Below are 16,094 nucleotides of genomic sequence, written 5' to 3'. Positions count from 1 at the left end.
AGACCCGTCATGTGCAGTGTGTACACGTGTGTGCAGTGACATGTAGAGACGTGGTGTGAACAAGGCCTTACACTGACGATCTCTGCCCTCCCCCACCCCCACAATAGATGGCTGCTCTATAATACACGGCATCTGCAGTACTTGGAGAAGACAGAGGTGTTAGTGCTACAGTCCTATAGTAACACGTGGTGCACAGAACCCCGGTGCCATGTGTTACTATGGTAACAGCCCCCAGCTATTCAGCAGTGACCTGCAGGGGGCAGTCCAGTGGCTTCTATAAGGAGCGGCCAGGTCCTGTCTACATGAGTGTGGAGAAGCTCGGGTTCTGCTCGGTCTCAGAACGTATTATCACTGCGCTGTAACTCCATGCTGGGGTCAGTCCAGTGACCTGGCGCTAAGATCGGAGACCTGGGGGCCATTGTCAGGTGGTGAGATGTCAGGATTCAGCGTCTCCATACTATGGAGCACATTAGCTGAGAGGATGGCAGTGCTCCAGCCAAAAAAATATCTACTTAATATTTTAATTTTTTTTTTACACTTTTTATGTTCTAACTATTAGCTCCTTAGATGCAACATCTCTTGTCCTAGTCACCCTGATGGATCTCTATTGCAGTGAATAGAACTTCACAGTCTCCCTGCTGCCCTGGGCTCTGTGCACACAGCAGCAGGGAGCTGACCATGGCAGCCAGGGCTTCAGTAGCGTCCTGGCTGCCCTGGTAACCGATCGTAGCCCCAGGATTACACTGCTGGGGCTCCGATTAGAAGCTGCCACTGCCACCAATGAAGAGGAGGTGAGGGGCCTCTGTCTTTAATACTGGGATTGGGGGAGGGGTTCTCTCTTTTGCTTTACCAATACAAAACAGGGTTGTCCTTTATTCCCATTGATTTCTGTCCTGACATTGGAACCTCTCCTGAGGACTATCAGGAAGAACTGACCTCAATAGTCGGATCTCCTCAGATGTTCTGCGAGCTGTTGTGTTGTGGTCACTATAGGAGACATAAACCCATCCAGCGGTTCAGATGGCGACCAAAATGGTCGCCAATGCGCCTTAAAATTTGCGGATGGAGACAAGACTTTTTAGCCTTGTCACTATTTGCAGTAGGGCTGCCGTGCTGTAGCTGAATATTGCGGCAGGGCATGGGAGCTGCCCCAGCGCAGGCGTTCGCTCAGCAGCACAGGGGAGAAGAAGCAGTCTCTCCCTCCCTCTGAGAACCCCATTAAACTCTGTAAAAGATGTGGGGAAAGTATAGAGGGAACGGATCCAAGCCTGCATGGTTTCTCCTACACCAATATGCGGAAGAACAGCGATCTCATTGATGGAAAGGAAAGTCCAGCCTGTTTGGCAGGGAGAGGCTAGAGAGTTCCAAGGAGTGCGCCAAATCCTCAGCTTGGTTTGGGGAGCGAAGGGCAAAAGAGGTTCGATTTCTGCGGATAATGAGATGGAATGAGTGGCCCCATCGGTAAGTTCTCATACCTCCCAACTTTTTTGATGTTCAAAGAGGGATACTTAGGGTTAATTGTGTGAAAGATCAATTTTTCCTGCATATCTATGCACAAAAATCTGAATATAGAAATGTCTAAAGTCCCAACTGCATCAAATAATGAAATAATATGAAAGACGGCTCTAAACTACAGAGAGGAACCAGAGAAACATTTTCAGGGTCAATATTGTGGATGTAATGATGCAAATCTATACCTGAGATCGAGGGAAACAGGGATATTTAAGGAGGAAAGAGGGACGGGTCAAAAAGAGGGACTGTCCCTCCAAATGTTCTCCATTGAGAGGTTTTCTAAGACAGGAGCAGGAGATTACGGGTGAGTAGCACAATCCACAGCGTCTGAAGCTGAAAGAGCCACCGAGTGAATTCCTGTCTGTGCCATCTTGGATTCTGCAGTTGTGCATGGCATTGCCAAAGAAGTAGCAGTCAATTTGTTTCTGGAGCTAGAAACTGGAGCCCTGTTGTCCAGAACGTCTGAGCATCCTAACTAGGGCAGTTGAGTAGGCAAGGTCTACTGTAAATCGGTAAAGTGAGGGCCCAGAGTCCAGGTGGTGCGTGTTTCCCGCAGCATGCTCAGGGCTTGGGGGAGACCAGTTTCTAAGGCAAGTCCTGTAAGTTGCTCGGTGTGGCCCCCGTGGATTAGACTTGTTTCCCAGCATGTCCCACAGATGATGATCGGACTGAGATCTGGGAATCTGGAAACAAGTCATGACCTGTCCTTGATCTCTTTGTGATGTTCCTCAGTCCTGGACAGTTTTTGTAGTGTGGCCAGATATTATCCTGCTGCAAGATGGCGCTGCCATTAGGAGGCATCAGTGCCATGAAGGGGGGTATTTGGTGATACATGTCACATCCACATGATGCCAGGAGACAAGATTTCCAGAAGAACATTACCCAGAGCACCACACTGCCTTCCTGAGCTTGTCTTCTTCCCATAGTGCTATCTGTCCCCCAGGTAAGTGGCACCCACATGCACTTTGCCATCCACATGATGTAATGTGATTCTTCAGATCATGTTTATTCTTCCATTTCTCCGATGCTCAGGGGCCCATTGTGGGCATCTCAGCACAGGTGGTGAGGAGCAAAATATTGAAGTGAAGGCGCTGAGAGAAGAGTCTGATCTATAGACAGATCTACAGGAGGCCATGTATTCAGTCACTGTGTGCTTGTGTCTCCACAGATGGATCCTGGAGGAGAAATCCACCAGAGAGATGTCCCCGTCCTTTGTATTTCCAGGACTGTCCAGGGGAGAAGCTCCCAGAGAACCATCAGGTAGATGGAGCTGAAGTCTCCACAGAATCTGACCAGAAAGGCATTGAACCAAAGATCATTTTACATTTTTCTTCTTTAGGATGAAAATCTGATTGATAGTAAAGCTGATCTTAAAGATGAAGTAAAAAAGGAGACGGATTTATGGGGCAATCAGGAGTGTAAGGAGGGGTGCTGTTATCAGGGTCACCTGGATACTATTCCCATCATCTCATCATTGCATGTAAACATCTCTCCTGTCCCTGTGTGTTTCCTACAGATGGACTCATAGAAAGAAATCCCCCCAAGATATGTCCCCGTCCTCTGTATTCCCAGGACTGTCCAGAGGAGAAGGTCCCAGAGAACCCTCAGGTAGATGGAGCTGAGCCCTATACACATCTATATAGGGGGGTCCTGCAGTCATAGAGGGGTCATAGATTGTGGGGGTCTCTTCTGTGGATCTGTTAGATTTCCCACCTGTCTTCTGTATTGTACTGAATTGTTACAGGTGACAAATCAGGGGGAAGATCTGACTGTTATTAAAGTGGAGGATGAAGAAGAGAGGATGATGGGCGATCCCCCGTGTAAGACTGAGGTGGAGGAGGACATTGCAGGAGATGTCACCACAGGTATGGAATCATGAATGGAGAAAATGACTTCAGATTCTGTCCTTGGTGCCTTCAGGGCAGGAGGAGAATCTGATCACCGGCTGCTGTGCTTCTATTTGATTGGAGATGTCTCCATCACATCATGAAGTCTTCCCCTTATCCAGCTGACACCTGTCGACCATATTACGTCCCCTCTTTGTTGCCCCATTCCCTTAGACAGAACTTGACACTTATTTCTTTAAACTCCCTTTATGACTGAATGCCAAAGAGAACAGCAAGAAAAACAAAATGAGACAATAGCTGGGCTTTTTATGTACTTTCAAAAAATATAAAATAACTAACAGAAGGACCCGGCTTCGCTCGGGTATATTTCATCTATTTCATTTAATGTTTCTGTGTGTCATAGTAACATAGCACATAAGGCTGAATAAAGTCCTCTGTCTATCCAGTTCGGCCTGTCATCCTACAAGTCGATCCAGAGGAAGGCAACAAAAAACCCTGTGAGGTAGAAGCCAATTTTCCCCACTTTAGGGAAAAAATTCCTCCCCGACTCCAATCAGAATAACTCCCTGGATCAGCGACCCCTCTCTAGTAGCTCTAGCCTGTAATATTATTACACTCCAGAAATACATCCAGGCCCCTCCTGAATTCCTTTACTGTACTCACCATCACCACCTCCTCAGGCAGAGAGCTCCATAGTCTCACTGCTCTTACCGTAAAGAATCCTCTTCTATGTTTGTGTACAAACCTTCTTTCCTCCAGACGCAGAGGATGTCCTCTCGTCACAGTCACAGTCCTGGAGATAAATAAATGATGGGAGTGATCTCTGTACTGACCCCTGATATATTTAGTCGTCTTTTTTCTAAAGTGAATAACCCTAATTTTGATCTTTCTGGGATCTGTAGTCCAGCCATTCCAGTTATTACTTTAGTTGCCCTCCTCTGAACCCTCGACAGCTCTGCTCTGCTATTTTTAGATATCGACAGTATCCCCCATAACATGACCTCTACAGCACTCCGCCCCTTTAACAGTGAACTCCACAGTACCCCACCCCTTAACACTGCCCCCCCCCCAACAGTGCCCCACCACTTTAAAATGGTACATCCACTGCAGCCCATCCCCTTAACTTTTACCTTCATAGCAGCCCGCCCCTTTAACAGTGAGTTTCACAGCACCCTACTCCCTTGACTGTGACCTCCTCAGGGGTCTGCCCATTAACAGTGACCTCCACAGTACCCTTTAACCCTTAGGATACCGTATTTTTTTTTTTTTCGTTTTTGCGTTTTCATTTTTTCTTCCCTATTTTCCGTGAGCCATAACTTTTTTTTATATTTCTGGTCACATAGCTGTATGAGGGCTTATTTTTTGCGGGACAAGTTGTACTTTCTAATGACACAATTAATTATGGCATAAAATATAGTGGGAAGCGGGGGAAAAAATTCCAAATGGTGTGAAATTGGAAAAAAAAAGCAATCCCACCACCGTTTTACAAGTTATGTTCCCACAGCGTTTTGTTTACGGCAAAACTGACCCATGTCCTTCATTCTCTGGGTCAGTACGATTACAACAATCCCCCATATGTATAGGTTTTCTATGTGTAAATAGTGTAAAAATAAATGTAAATTTGAGAATTTTTAACTTTTTTTTTTTTTTACATCACCATATTCTGACCCCCATAACTTTTTTTGTCCACTGAGCTGTTTAGGGGCTCATTTTTTGCGGGACAATTCATCGTTTTTATTGATACTATTTTGGAGTGTGCACTTTTGGATCACATTTTATTTAATTTCTTTGGCTAAGAGAAGCAATAAAAAAATGGCAAATCGGCCATTTCGACCCTTTTTCCGTTACGCCATACACCGTATTGGATTTTTTAAAATTGTGTTTTAATATAATGGGCGGTGATACCCAGGATGTTTATATTTATTGTTATTTTAGTATTTATTTATTTTTATTATACGGAAAGGAGGGTGATTTAAACTTTTTTACAACTGTGAAGAAAAATGGCTGGGTTGTTATGGAAACCTGGAGTAAAACTGTGTGTATGAGGAGACTAAGAGCCTGCGAGCTCCTATTAGCTGATAAGGGACATCTGTATGGCAGTTGGGATATGACGAGAAAGACTGGCAGGCTTGTATTGGCTAATGCAGTTAATTTTTTGGGAATATCTCAGGAACAGTACGTCCTAGAGAGCTGAGACCCGGTCTAAAACCTTCCCGGACACCTGATGTACCTGTCTGCCAAATTTAGTGAAGATCAGTCCAGTCGGTTGGTCGCGCATAAAGAACTGACAGATGTCTAGACAGACAGACAGAAACTCATTTATAAAAGAGACTAGCAGAAGGACCCGGCTTTGCATTGGTATATTTCATCTATTTAATTTTATGTTTCCGTGTGTCATAAAAATATATCGACAGTTTCCCCATAACATTGACCACCACAGTGCCTGCCCCTTTAGCATTGACCACCCCTTTTAACAGTGATCTTTACAGTGCCCGCCCCTTTAACAGTGACTTTCAGTGCCCGCCCCTTTAACAGTGACCTTCACAGTGCCCGCCCCTTTAACAGTGACTTTCACAGTGCCCGCCCCTTTAACAGTGACTTTCACAGTGCCCGCCCCTTTAACAGGGACTTTCACAGTGCCCGCCCCTTTAACAGGGACTTTCACAGTGCCCGCCCCTTTAACAGGGACTTTCACAGTGCCCGCCCCTTTAACAGTGACTTTCACAGTGCCCGCCCCTTTAACAGGGACTTTCACAGTGCCCGCCCCTTTAACAGGGACTTTCACAGTGCCCGCCCCTTTAACAGGGACTTTCACAGTGCCCGCCCCTTTAACAGGGACTTTCACAGTGCCCGCCCCTTTAACAGGGACTTTCACAGTGCCCGCCCCTTTAACAGGGACTTTCACAGTGCCCGCCCCTTTAACAGGGACTTTCACAGTGCCCGCCCCTTTAACAGGGACTTTCACAGTGCCCGCCCCTTTAACAGTGACTTTCACAGTGACCGCCCCTTTAACAGGGACTTTCACAGTGACCGCCCCTTTAACAGGGACTTTCACAGTGCCCGCCCCTTTAACAGGGACTTTCACAGTGCCCGCCCCTTTAACAGTGACTTTCACAGTGCCCGCCCCTTTAACAGTGACTTTCACAGTGACCGCCCCTTTAACAGGGACTTTCACAGTGACCGCCCCTTTAACAGGGACTTTCACAGTGACCGCCCCTTTAACAGGGACTTCCACAGTGACCGCCCCTTTAACAGTGATTTTTTACAGTGACTGCCCCTTTAGCCCCGTAGGGACCGGACTCATTTTCACCTTAAGGACCAGGCCATTTTTTGCAAATCTGACCAGTGTCACTTTATGTGGTGATAACTTTAAAACGCTTTGACTTATCCAGGCCATTCTGAAACCGTTTTTTCATCACATATTGTACTTCATGACACTGGTAAAATGGAGTAAAAAATAATTCATTTTTATTTATAAAAAAATTAAAAAATTACCCAAACTTTTAAAAAAAATTGCAAATTTCCAAGTTTCAATTTCTCTACTTTATAATACATAGTAATACCTCCAAAAATAGTTATTACTTTACATTCCCCATATGTCTACTTCATGTTTGGATCATTTTGGGGATATCATTTTATTTTTTGGGGATGTTACAAGGCTTAGAAGTTTAGAAGCAAATCGTGACATTTTTAAGAAATTTTCAAAAAACCCCACTTTTTAAGGACCAGTTCAGTTCTGAAGTCCCTTTGTGAGGCTTACATAATAGAAACCACCCAAAATTACCCCATTCTAGAAACTACACCCCTCAAGGTATTCAAAACTGATTTTACAAACGTCGTTAACCCTTTAGGTGTTCCACAAGAGTTAATGGCAAATGGAGATGAAATTTCAGAATTTCAAATTTTGGGGCAATTTTTCAATTTTAATACATTTTTTTCAGTAACAAAGAAAGGGTAAACAGCCAAACAAAGCTCAATATTTATTGCCCTGATTCTGTAGTTTGCAGAAACACCCCATATGTGGCCGTAAACTACTGTACGGGCACACTGTAGGGTGTAGAGGGAAAGGAGCACCGTGTTGTTTTTAGAAAGCAGATTTTGGACTGGTTTATTTACACCATGTCCCATTTGAAGCCCCCCTGATGTACCCCTAGAGTAGAAACTCCATAAAATTGACCCCATTTTGGAAACTACGGTATAAGCTGGCAGTTTTGTTGGGACTATTTTTAGGGTACATATGATTTTTAGTTGCTCTATATTACATTTTTGGGAGGCAAGGTTACCAAAAATAGAAATTCTGAAATTTCATCTCCATTTGCCATAAACTGTTGAGGAACACCTAAAGGGTTAATAAAGTTTGTAAAATCAGTTTTGAATACCTTGAGGGGTGTAGTTTTTTAGATGGGGTCGCTTTTATCGCGTTTCTTCATCAGGGGTTCTTCAAATGGGACACGGTGCCCCAAAAAGGGCATAAAAATCTCCCTTCCAGAAACCATACGGCGGTCCTTTCCTTCTGCGCCCTGCCGTTTGGTCATACAGCAGTTTACGACCACATATGGGGCGTTTCTGTAAACTGCAGAATCGGGGTAATAAATATAAAGTTTTGTTTGGCTGTTAATCTTTGATTTGTTACTGGAAGAAACTGATTAAAATGGAAAATTTGCCCAAAAAATTGCTATTTTGGCACCGTTTTTATTTCATTTTTTTGACCGTGTTCATTTGAGGGGTTAGGTCATGGGGTATTTAGGTTTTACACTATATTATCCTTTTTATAAACAAAAAAAAACATTTTAGTATCTCCATAGTCTAAGAGTAAGTTTTATTTGTATTTTTTTTTGTGATATGAGAGGACGGTTTTATTGACGCTATTTTAGGGGGGATATGACTTTTTGATCGCTTGCTATTACACTTTTTGTGATGTAAGGTGACAAAAAAAATACCTTTTTTTTTTTGCACCGTTTTCATTTTATTTTTTTGACCGTGTTTATCTGAGGGGTTAGGCCATGGGGTATTTTTATAGAGCAGATTCTTACGGATACGGCAATACCTAATATGTAAACTTTTTTTATTTATTTTAGATTTACAAAATAATATTTTTGAAAAAGTTTTTTTTTGTGTCTCAAGTCTGAGAACCATAGTTTTTTTTTCCGATTGTCAGTGGCTAAATGGAATTAAAATTGGGGAAGGGGAATATAAATTTAGTACTCCATGGAAGTGTGGTACTCCCTGAAGCAACCAATAATGCAGAGGCCCGGATGATCGGGGCACGTGTCACACTGAGTGGTGGTGTCCTTCTGTATCCCCCTCCTGTGACACACTCTGCACTTTTTTTGGGACCGTCCCTTCTTTCCAGTATGGGGGACCACACCTGGAAAGTGTTGGCCAGGGACGATCCGGGCGCCTCCAGTTCGCGGGGTACTCCGGCCTGCTCTTTCCCGGTCAGAAAGGATCAGGGCCTTGAGGACTGCCTCATAGAACTGAAGGAATGTCCCTGTGTTGCCACCGCTCCGGGACAGCACAAATGAGTTGTACAAAGCAACCTGTACCAAGTAGCCATTTTTTGTACCATGCCCGGGTTTTGCGCATGGCATTATATGGCTTGAGGACTTGATCAGAGAGATCAACTCCTCCCATATACTGATTGTAGTCGACGATACAATCGGGCTTGAGGACCGTTGCTGTAGTACCTCGCACAGGGACAGGAGTGTGGACAGTACAAGGACATCCCTCTTGTCCTTATATCTGACTAGCAACATGTTTCCACTGGTAAGGGCATGGGTCTCACCCCTGGGGATAGGTACCTGGAGGGGGTGGGTAGGTAGGGAGGCCGCGTTGATTTTTCTGCACGGTCCCACAACCGGACGTGGATCTGGCGGCGAGGGACTGGAACAAGGGGATACTAGTATAAAAGTTATCCACGTACAGGTTGTAAAGGTTATCTAGCAGTGGGTGCATAAGGTTCCACACAAGTTTCCCGCTAACACCCAGAGTGGGGGGACATTCTGGGGGTTGAATACGGGAATCTCGCCCCTCGTACACACAAAACTTGTAAGTATACCCTGAGGTACTCTCACAAAGTTTGTACAGCTTCACGCCATACCTTGCCCGCTTAGAGGGAACATACTGGCGTAAAACGAGTCTCCCCTTGAAAGCAATGAGAGATTCATCAACTGCGACCTCCCTTCCAGGTACATAGGCCTCCAAAAATTTGGCCCCAAAGTGATTGATTTCTGGCCTGATTTTGTACAAGCGGGATCACCTTGGGGGGGGACATGCTGAATTATCTGCATAATGCAGGCATTTCCGGATGGCCTCAAACCGGGTACATGTCATGGCCGTACTGTAAAGTGGGGTCTGGTAGAGGACGTCTCCACTCCAGTAATGCCTGACACTAGGTTTTTTGACTAGGCCCGTGTGCAGCACGAGGCCCCAAAACTTCCTCATCTCGGCTGCACTGACCGGAGTCCAGCCACCGGCCGTAGCCAAAAAGGAGCCCGGGTGTTGAGCAATGAACTGTTGGGCGTACAGGTTCATTTGCTCCACCATCAGATTCACAAAGTGGTCACTGAAAAAAAGACTAAAATAGTCGTATTCAGTGAAGCCCACTGTGGGAATCTGGATTCCTGGCTAACCAACAAAATCAGGAATCGCAGGCTCAAAATGCTCTGGGGTACACCAGACAAGTTCACCGGTAGAGGGCTCAGGTGGACTTATCTGGTGGGCCTGAAAACTAGTACGAGCCCCAGAGCTGCTTGTACTAGTGTGGGCCACAGGGTCCCTAGCATGGCGGTCCCCTTGATCCGCCTGGCGGCGTCTCCGCCGCCTTGGGGGCTCATCATCATCGCTAGATGATGAGGAGGACGCGGATGACAAAAGGAAAGTGGGGTCATCCTCGTCCTGACTGGGGCTCTCGGAGTCGGAGGCAAGCAGGGCATATGCCTCCTGGACCGAGAACGTCTGGCGGGCCATAGCGGAGTGTGTGTGCGTGGAAAACTTTATTCAGTGTGCGTGTGTGTGGGGGACGGGTGTTTACGGACTTTGCCCTACACCGAGAAAAAAAAAATAACCCAAAAATTTGAAAATCCCCAAAAGTGTAAAAAAAAAAATATTCAAACGCGCTGATCAGCAGTGTGGTGGGCGATGCGCTAACAGTGGCCAGACGCTAAGAGTGCAGGCTTGTATTTGGGGAGGGGGGGATCATTTTGGGGAAATATCTCGGGAACGGTACGTCCTAGAGAGCTGAGACCTGGTCTAAAACACCTGATGTACCTGTGTGTCAAATTTGGTGAAGATCGGTCCAGTCGTTTGGTCACGCATAAAGAACGTCTAGACAGACAGAAACTCATTTTTATATACAGTCAGGTCCATAAATATTGGGACATGGACACAATTCTAACATTTTTGGCTCTATACACCACCACAATGGATTTGAAATTAAACGAACAAGATGTGCCTTACCTGCAGACTGTCAGCTTTAATTTGAGGTTGTTTACATCCAAATCAGGTGAACGGTGTAGGAATTACAACAGTTTGCATATGTGCCTCCCTTGTTGAGGGACCAAAAGTAATGGGACAGAATAATAATAATCATAAATCAAACTTTCACTTTTTAATACTTGGTTGCAAATCCTCAATTACAGCAAGTCAATTACAGCCTGAAGTCTGGAACGCATAGACATCACGAGACGTTGGGTTTCATCCCTGGTGATGCTCTGCCAGGCCTCTACTACAACTGTCTTCAGTTCCTGCTTGTTCTTGTGGCATTTTCCCTTCAGTTTTGCATTCAGCAACTGAAATGCATGCTCAATCGGATTCAGGTCCGGTGATTGACTTGGCCATTGCATAACATTCCACTTCTTTCCCCTAAAAAAAACTCTTTGGTTGCTTTTGCAGTATGCTTTGGGTCATTGTCCATCTGCACTGTGAAGCGCCGTCCAATGAGTTCTGAAGCATTTGGCTGAATATGAGCAGATAATATTGCCCGAAACACTTCAGAATTCATCCTGCTGCGTTTGTCAGCAGTCACATCATCAATAAATACAAGAGAACCAGTTCCATTGGCAGCCATACACGCCCACGCCATGACACTACCACCACCATGCTTCACTGATGAAGTGGTATGCTTAGGATCATGAGCAGTTCCTTTCCTTCTCCATACTCTTCTCTTCCGATCACTCTGGTACAAGTTGATCTTGGTTTCATCTGTCCATAGGATGTTTGTTGGTCTTTTCCGTCATCTGGGGAGCAGACGGACTCCTTATCTCTGCTCTCTCCCATTATAAACACTCATTGAAGCTCAATCTTTATCTTACCGATAAGAATGTGGCCTAAATAAGTGTTTTTATAAACTCTCAGTAGTTTAGAAATGAGGCTTATTAGATGACCGGCACCAAGTAAAAGTGAAAGTACCAGTCATATAGCTAGAGAAACAGTTAACCCTTTATGACTGAACAGCTCAATATTTTTAATAAATTCCAATTGAAAATACGATTTTTAACCAAACATAAGTTAAATGCAATCATAAAAAAATGTACTCCAAAGGTGTACATAGCCTTTAAGTTTCTTTAAAGGGAGTCTTTTACGCAGATTCACCCTATTAACCTAATAACAGTGTTATGTTCACGGCATACCCCCTATTAAAACGACGCTCACCGTTTGTTCCTTGCTAGCATCGTTGTGGAGAAAAACATCCGCATGCAAATGAGTCTGTGAAGGTGCCCAGGGGCGGCGTTACAACGACCGTGCCCAGGCCCCTGGTTCATTTTCATACGAAGGCACTCCCCCTCCGCCGCATCTGCCCGCCCATAGTCTCTGTTCTAACCTCCCTCCTCCCGTCCGTAATCCCACGCATGTGTCGATGAACGCGATATTGCCGCGTGCGCATTGAATGAGCACTGTTGGGCCAGGGCATTGCAGTTTAGCGTGCACATGCGCGGGATTACGGACGGGAGGAGGGAGGTTAGAACAGAGACTAAGGGCTGGCAGACGCGTCAGAGGGGGAGTGCCTTCGCATGAAAATGACCCAGGGGCCTGGGCACCTTCACAGACTCATTTGCATGCGGATTTAAAGTGTTTTTCTCCACAAGCAAGGAACAAACGGTAAGCACCGTTTTAATAGGGGGGATGCCGTGGACATAAGACTGTTATTAGGTTAATAGGGTGAATCTGCGTGAAAGACTCCCTTTAAGTGTCATGCTCCTTTCAGTGTACCTCCTCCCCCGCTCCTGCTGTCTCTCACAAGCTTTGTCCAGGCTGCAGTGAAATAACACAGCAGAAGGAATTAGAAACTGAACCTGCTGCTGAAGGAAGGGTATCTAGTCACTGCAGAACCAGGGAGACTGCATCTGGTACTGAGCAGTGTAAGTTTTTCAGCAGCAGGTACATTAAAAAAGAGCTCTAATGATACTGACTTAATCATTATCCAAGTCATGCCTCAAGATCTGTTTAAACTGTTGGACAATGACTTATAGGATATCTACCTTACATCTGGTGACATTAGAGGCAGAACTGGTTTATACCATTATAGATAGATATTAGATATTATATATTTGTCCACTCCGTAGTTTGAAAAATAATCACAAATTCCATTTATTTTTTTTCCCCACAGATTATTTCAGTAAAAATATTAAGGGCGATACTATATTATCAATGAATTATCAAGAAGAAGATGAAGATATCATGCAGCGCTCCTCAGGAGAAAACCTCATTACACTTAATATACACCCAGGACTTCACAGTACAGATCTATTATATAATCCCCCTTATGAGGAAGCTTCTAGTGACCAATTACAGATTACCACAAATACAGGTCACAAAGGGGATAAAAGGTTTCAGGGCGGTAAAGATTCTAAAGAAAATTCAAGACTTTCTACACACAGAAGAATTCGCACTGCAGGGCAGTCGTACTGCTGTTTAGAATGTGGGAAATGTTTTACAAAAAAATCACATCTTGTTATACATGAGAGAATTCACACAGGAGAAAAGCCATATTCATGTTCAGAATGTGGGAAATGTTTTATAGATAAATCCAAACTTGTTATACATAGGAGAAGTCACACAGGAGAGAAACCATATTCATGTTCAGAATGTGAGAACTGTTTTAAATATAAATCAGATCTTGTTAAACATGAGAGAAGTCACACAGGGGAGAATCCATACTCATGTTTAGAATGTGGGAAATGTTTTACAGATAAATCCAGTCTTGTTAGGCATAACAAAAGTCACAAAGGAGAGAAGCCATATTTATGTTCAGAATGTGGGAAATGTTATGCAAGTAAATTCCATCTTGTTATACATGAGAGAAGTCACACAGGAGAGAAGCCATATTCATGTTCACAATGTGAAAAAAGTTTTAAAGATAAATCAAGTCTTGTTAAACATCAGAAAATTCACACAGGAGAGAAGCCATATTCATGTTCAGAGTGTGAAAAAGGTTTTACTACTAAAGCCAGACTTAACATTCATCAGAGAAATCACACAGGAGAAAAGCCATATTCATGTTCAGAATGTGGGAAATGTTTTACAGATAAATCCAATTTTGTTAGACATAAGAGAATTCACACAGGAGAGAAGCCATATTCTTGTTCAGAATGTGGGAAATGTTTTACAGATCAATCCAGTCTTGTTATACATAGGAGAAGTCACACAGGAGAGAAACCCTATTCATGTTCAGAATGTGGTAAATGTTTTACAGATAACTCTAGTCTTGTTAAACATAGGAGAAGTCACACAGGAGAGAAGCCATATTCATGTTCAGAATGTGGGAAATGTTTTGCAGATAAATACAGTCTTGTTCAACATAGGAGAATTCATACAGGAGAGAAACTATATTCATGTTTGAAATGTGAGAACTGTTTTATATATAAATCAGATCTTGTTAAACATGAGAGAATTCACACAGGGGAGAATCCATATTCATGTTTAGAATGTGGGAAATGTTGTACAAGTAAATTCCATCTTGTTATACATGAGAGAAGTCACACAGGAGAGAAGCCATATTCATGTTCACAATGTGAAAAATGTTTTAAAGATAAATCAGGTCTTGTTAAACATGAGAAAACCCACACAGGAGAGAAGCCATATTCATGTTCAGAGTGTGAGAAATGTTTTATCACTAAAGCCAAACTTAACATTCATCAGAGAAGTCACACAGGAGAAAAGCCATATTCATGTTCAGAATGTGGGAAATGTTTTAAAGATCAATCCAGTCTTGTTATACATAGGAGAAGTCACACAGGAGAGAAGCCATATTCATGTTCAGAGTGTGAGAAATGTTTTACTACTAAAGCCAAACTTAACATTCATCAGAGAAGTCACACAGGAGAAAAGCCGTATTCATGTTCAGAATGTGGGAAATATTTTTTAGATAAATATCATTTTGTTAGACATAAGAGAATTCATACAGGTGAGAAGTCATGATGATATTTTATATGTTGAAACTGCTTTGTGAAAAGGAACTAAAATTCTAAAGCTCACCAGATCAGAAGATACTATATTGTTTTTTAGATATGGGAAATGCTATAAGAGCAAAAAATATGTTTTTCAAACCCATCTTATTTTTGCTGTTGTGTAGCTATTTTAGCTAAGATTTGGCAATAAAAAATATCTACCAAATTGCACAAGTTGTAGTTGCAGATGACTTGCATTGTGTTCTATCATGGAAAAAGTCACATATGACCTGCTACCAAGTATCCAAGTGTTGTTTTTTTTATAGTCGCATTGTGAACATATTGACAGTCGTTATATGTAGTGTCACAATGCAACAAATCATTTGATGTCACCGTGCATCTCCAGCTTAAAAGCCAATAAGAATATTTATTTTTGGGGTGGAATTATTCTGGATCAACCAAACAACTACAATATATTTCTCAGAAGAGAAGAAGAGCCTTGTTTACCTCCAGAGCAGTGAAGATGAACTGTCCCCATGAACCTTGCTTCTTATCACTGTATTCACACCTCCACCCACACTGCGGGAGAGTCCAGAGTGACATGGGGAGAAGTAACGACGCTCCATGTAATAGTTTTATAACGTATGTGGACATATTAATATTTCATCTTCATCCAAACAGTATTTACAGATAAAATAAGCTCTTCTATTTGCTCCACGACAGCGTCACCATTGTCACTGACAGACATTGTCTTTTTGCTTATATTATACTTTCTCCTAGCGCTGTGACCTTCATTGCTCCTACAGACTAAACCTCTGGTGCGGAGACAGTGATATTGGTGGCATGATGACTATATCACTGATTTATCTGACCGGGTGATCTGTGATAATTAACCCCATATGTACATTCCTGTGCTTTAATGGTAAACCTATCTAGATACTGGAGCTGAGTGATATATCGGTGGTGGGAATCGCTGGTGATGTCACATCTGTTAATTAACCCCTGAATAATGCCAACATGACTTCAGTGACCAAGTGATGCTCATATATGTGTTTCATATGTATCCTCACTGCTTCTTTATTACCTGGAGGCAGATGCTGAATTCTGTAGGTACTGTAGTCAGCTCACTTATACGGCCTCAAATGGATCTGGATAGATTGGAGGCTTGGGCAGAGAAGTAGCAAATTAGGTTTTCCACATTGTCCAGTGAATGCAGTTGATAATAGTAACCACTAGGTTAGTAAGGCTGTCCACAATCTGTTCCCGTGTATCTCATCAGATTTTTCAATACATCTTCAGATATAATCTCTGATCCTCACAAGACCTCCTTCTTTCTTTGTTCTCTTGT

The 16,094-nt window shown here is 43.4% G+C and overlaps 1 protein-coding gene across 1 annotated transcript; it reads left to right on the top strand.

The window, feature by feature from the left end:
• The first annotated feature begins 3,317 nt into the window (after nt 1-3,317).
• Nucleotides 3,318-14,975, top strand: LOC122925019 (zinc finger protein 260-like). Its single transcript, XM_044276553.1, has 2 exons — nt 3,318-3,377; nt 12,967-14,975. Exon 2 carries the CDS (start codon nt 13,008-13,010, stop codon nt 14,775-14,777), a length of 1,770 nt encoding a protein of 589 aa, XP_044132488.1. The 5' UTR covers nt 3,318-3,377; nt 12,967-13,007; the 3' UTR covers nt 14,778-14,975.
• Nucleotides 14,976-16,094: the final 1,119 nt, after the last annotated feature.

Source organism: Bufo gargarizans, chromosome 1 (genome assembly GCF_014858855.1).
Source record: "Bufo gargarizans isolate SCDJY-AF-19 chromosome 1, ASM1485885v1, whole genome shotgun sequence".
NCBI classification, from domain to species: domain Eukaryota; kingdom Metazoa; phylum Chordata; class Amphibia; order Anura; family Bufonidae; genus Bufo; species Bufo gargarizans.
The sequence above is the reverse complement of the archived record's forward strand: the minus strand, read 5'-3'. Positions and strand labels throughout refer to the sequence as shown.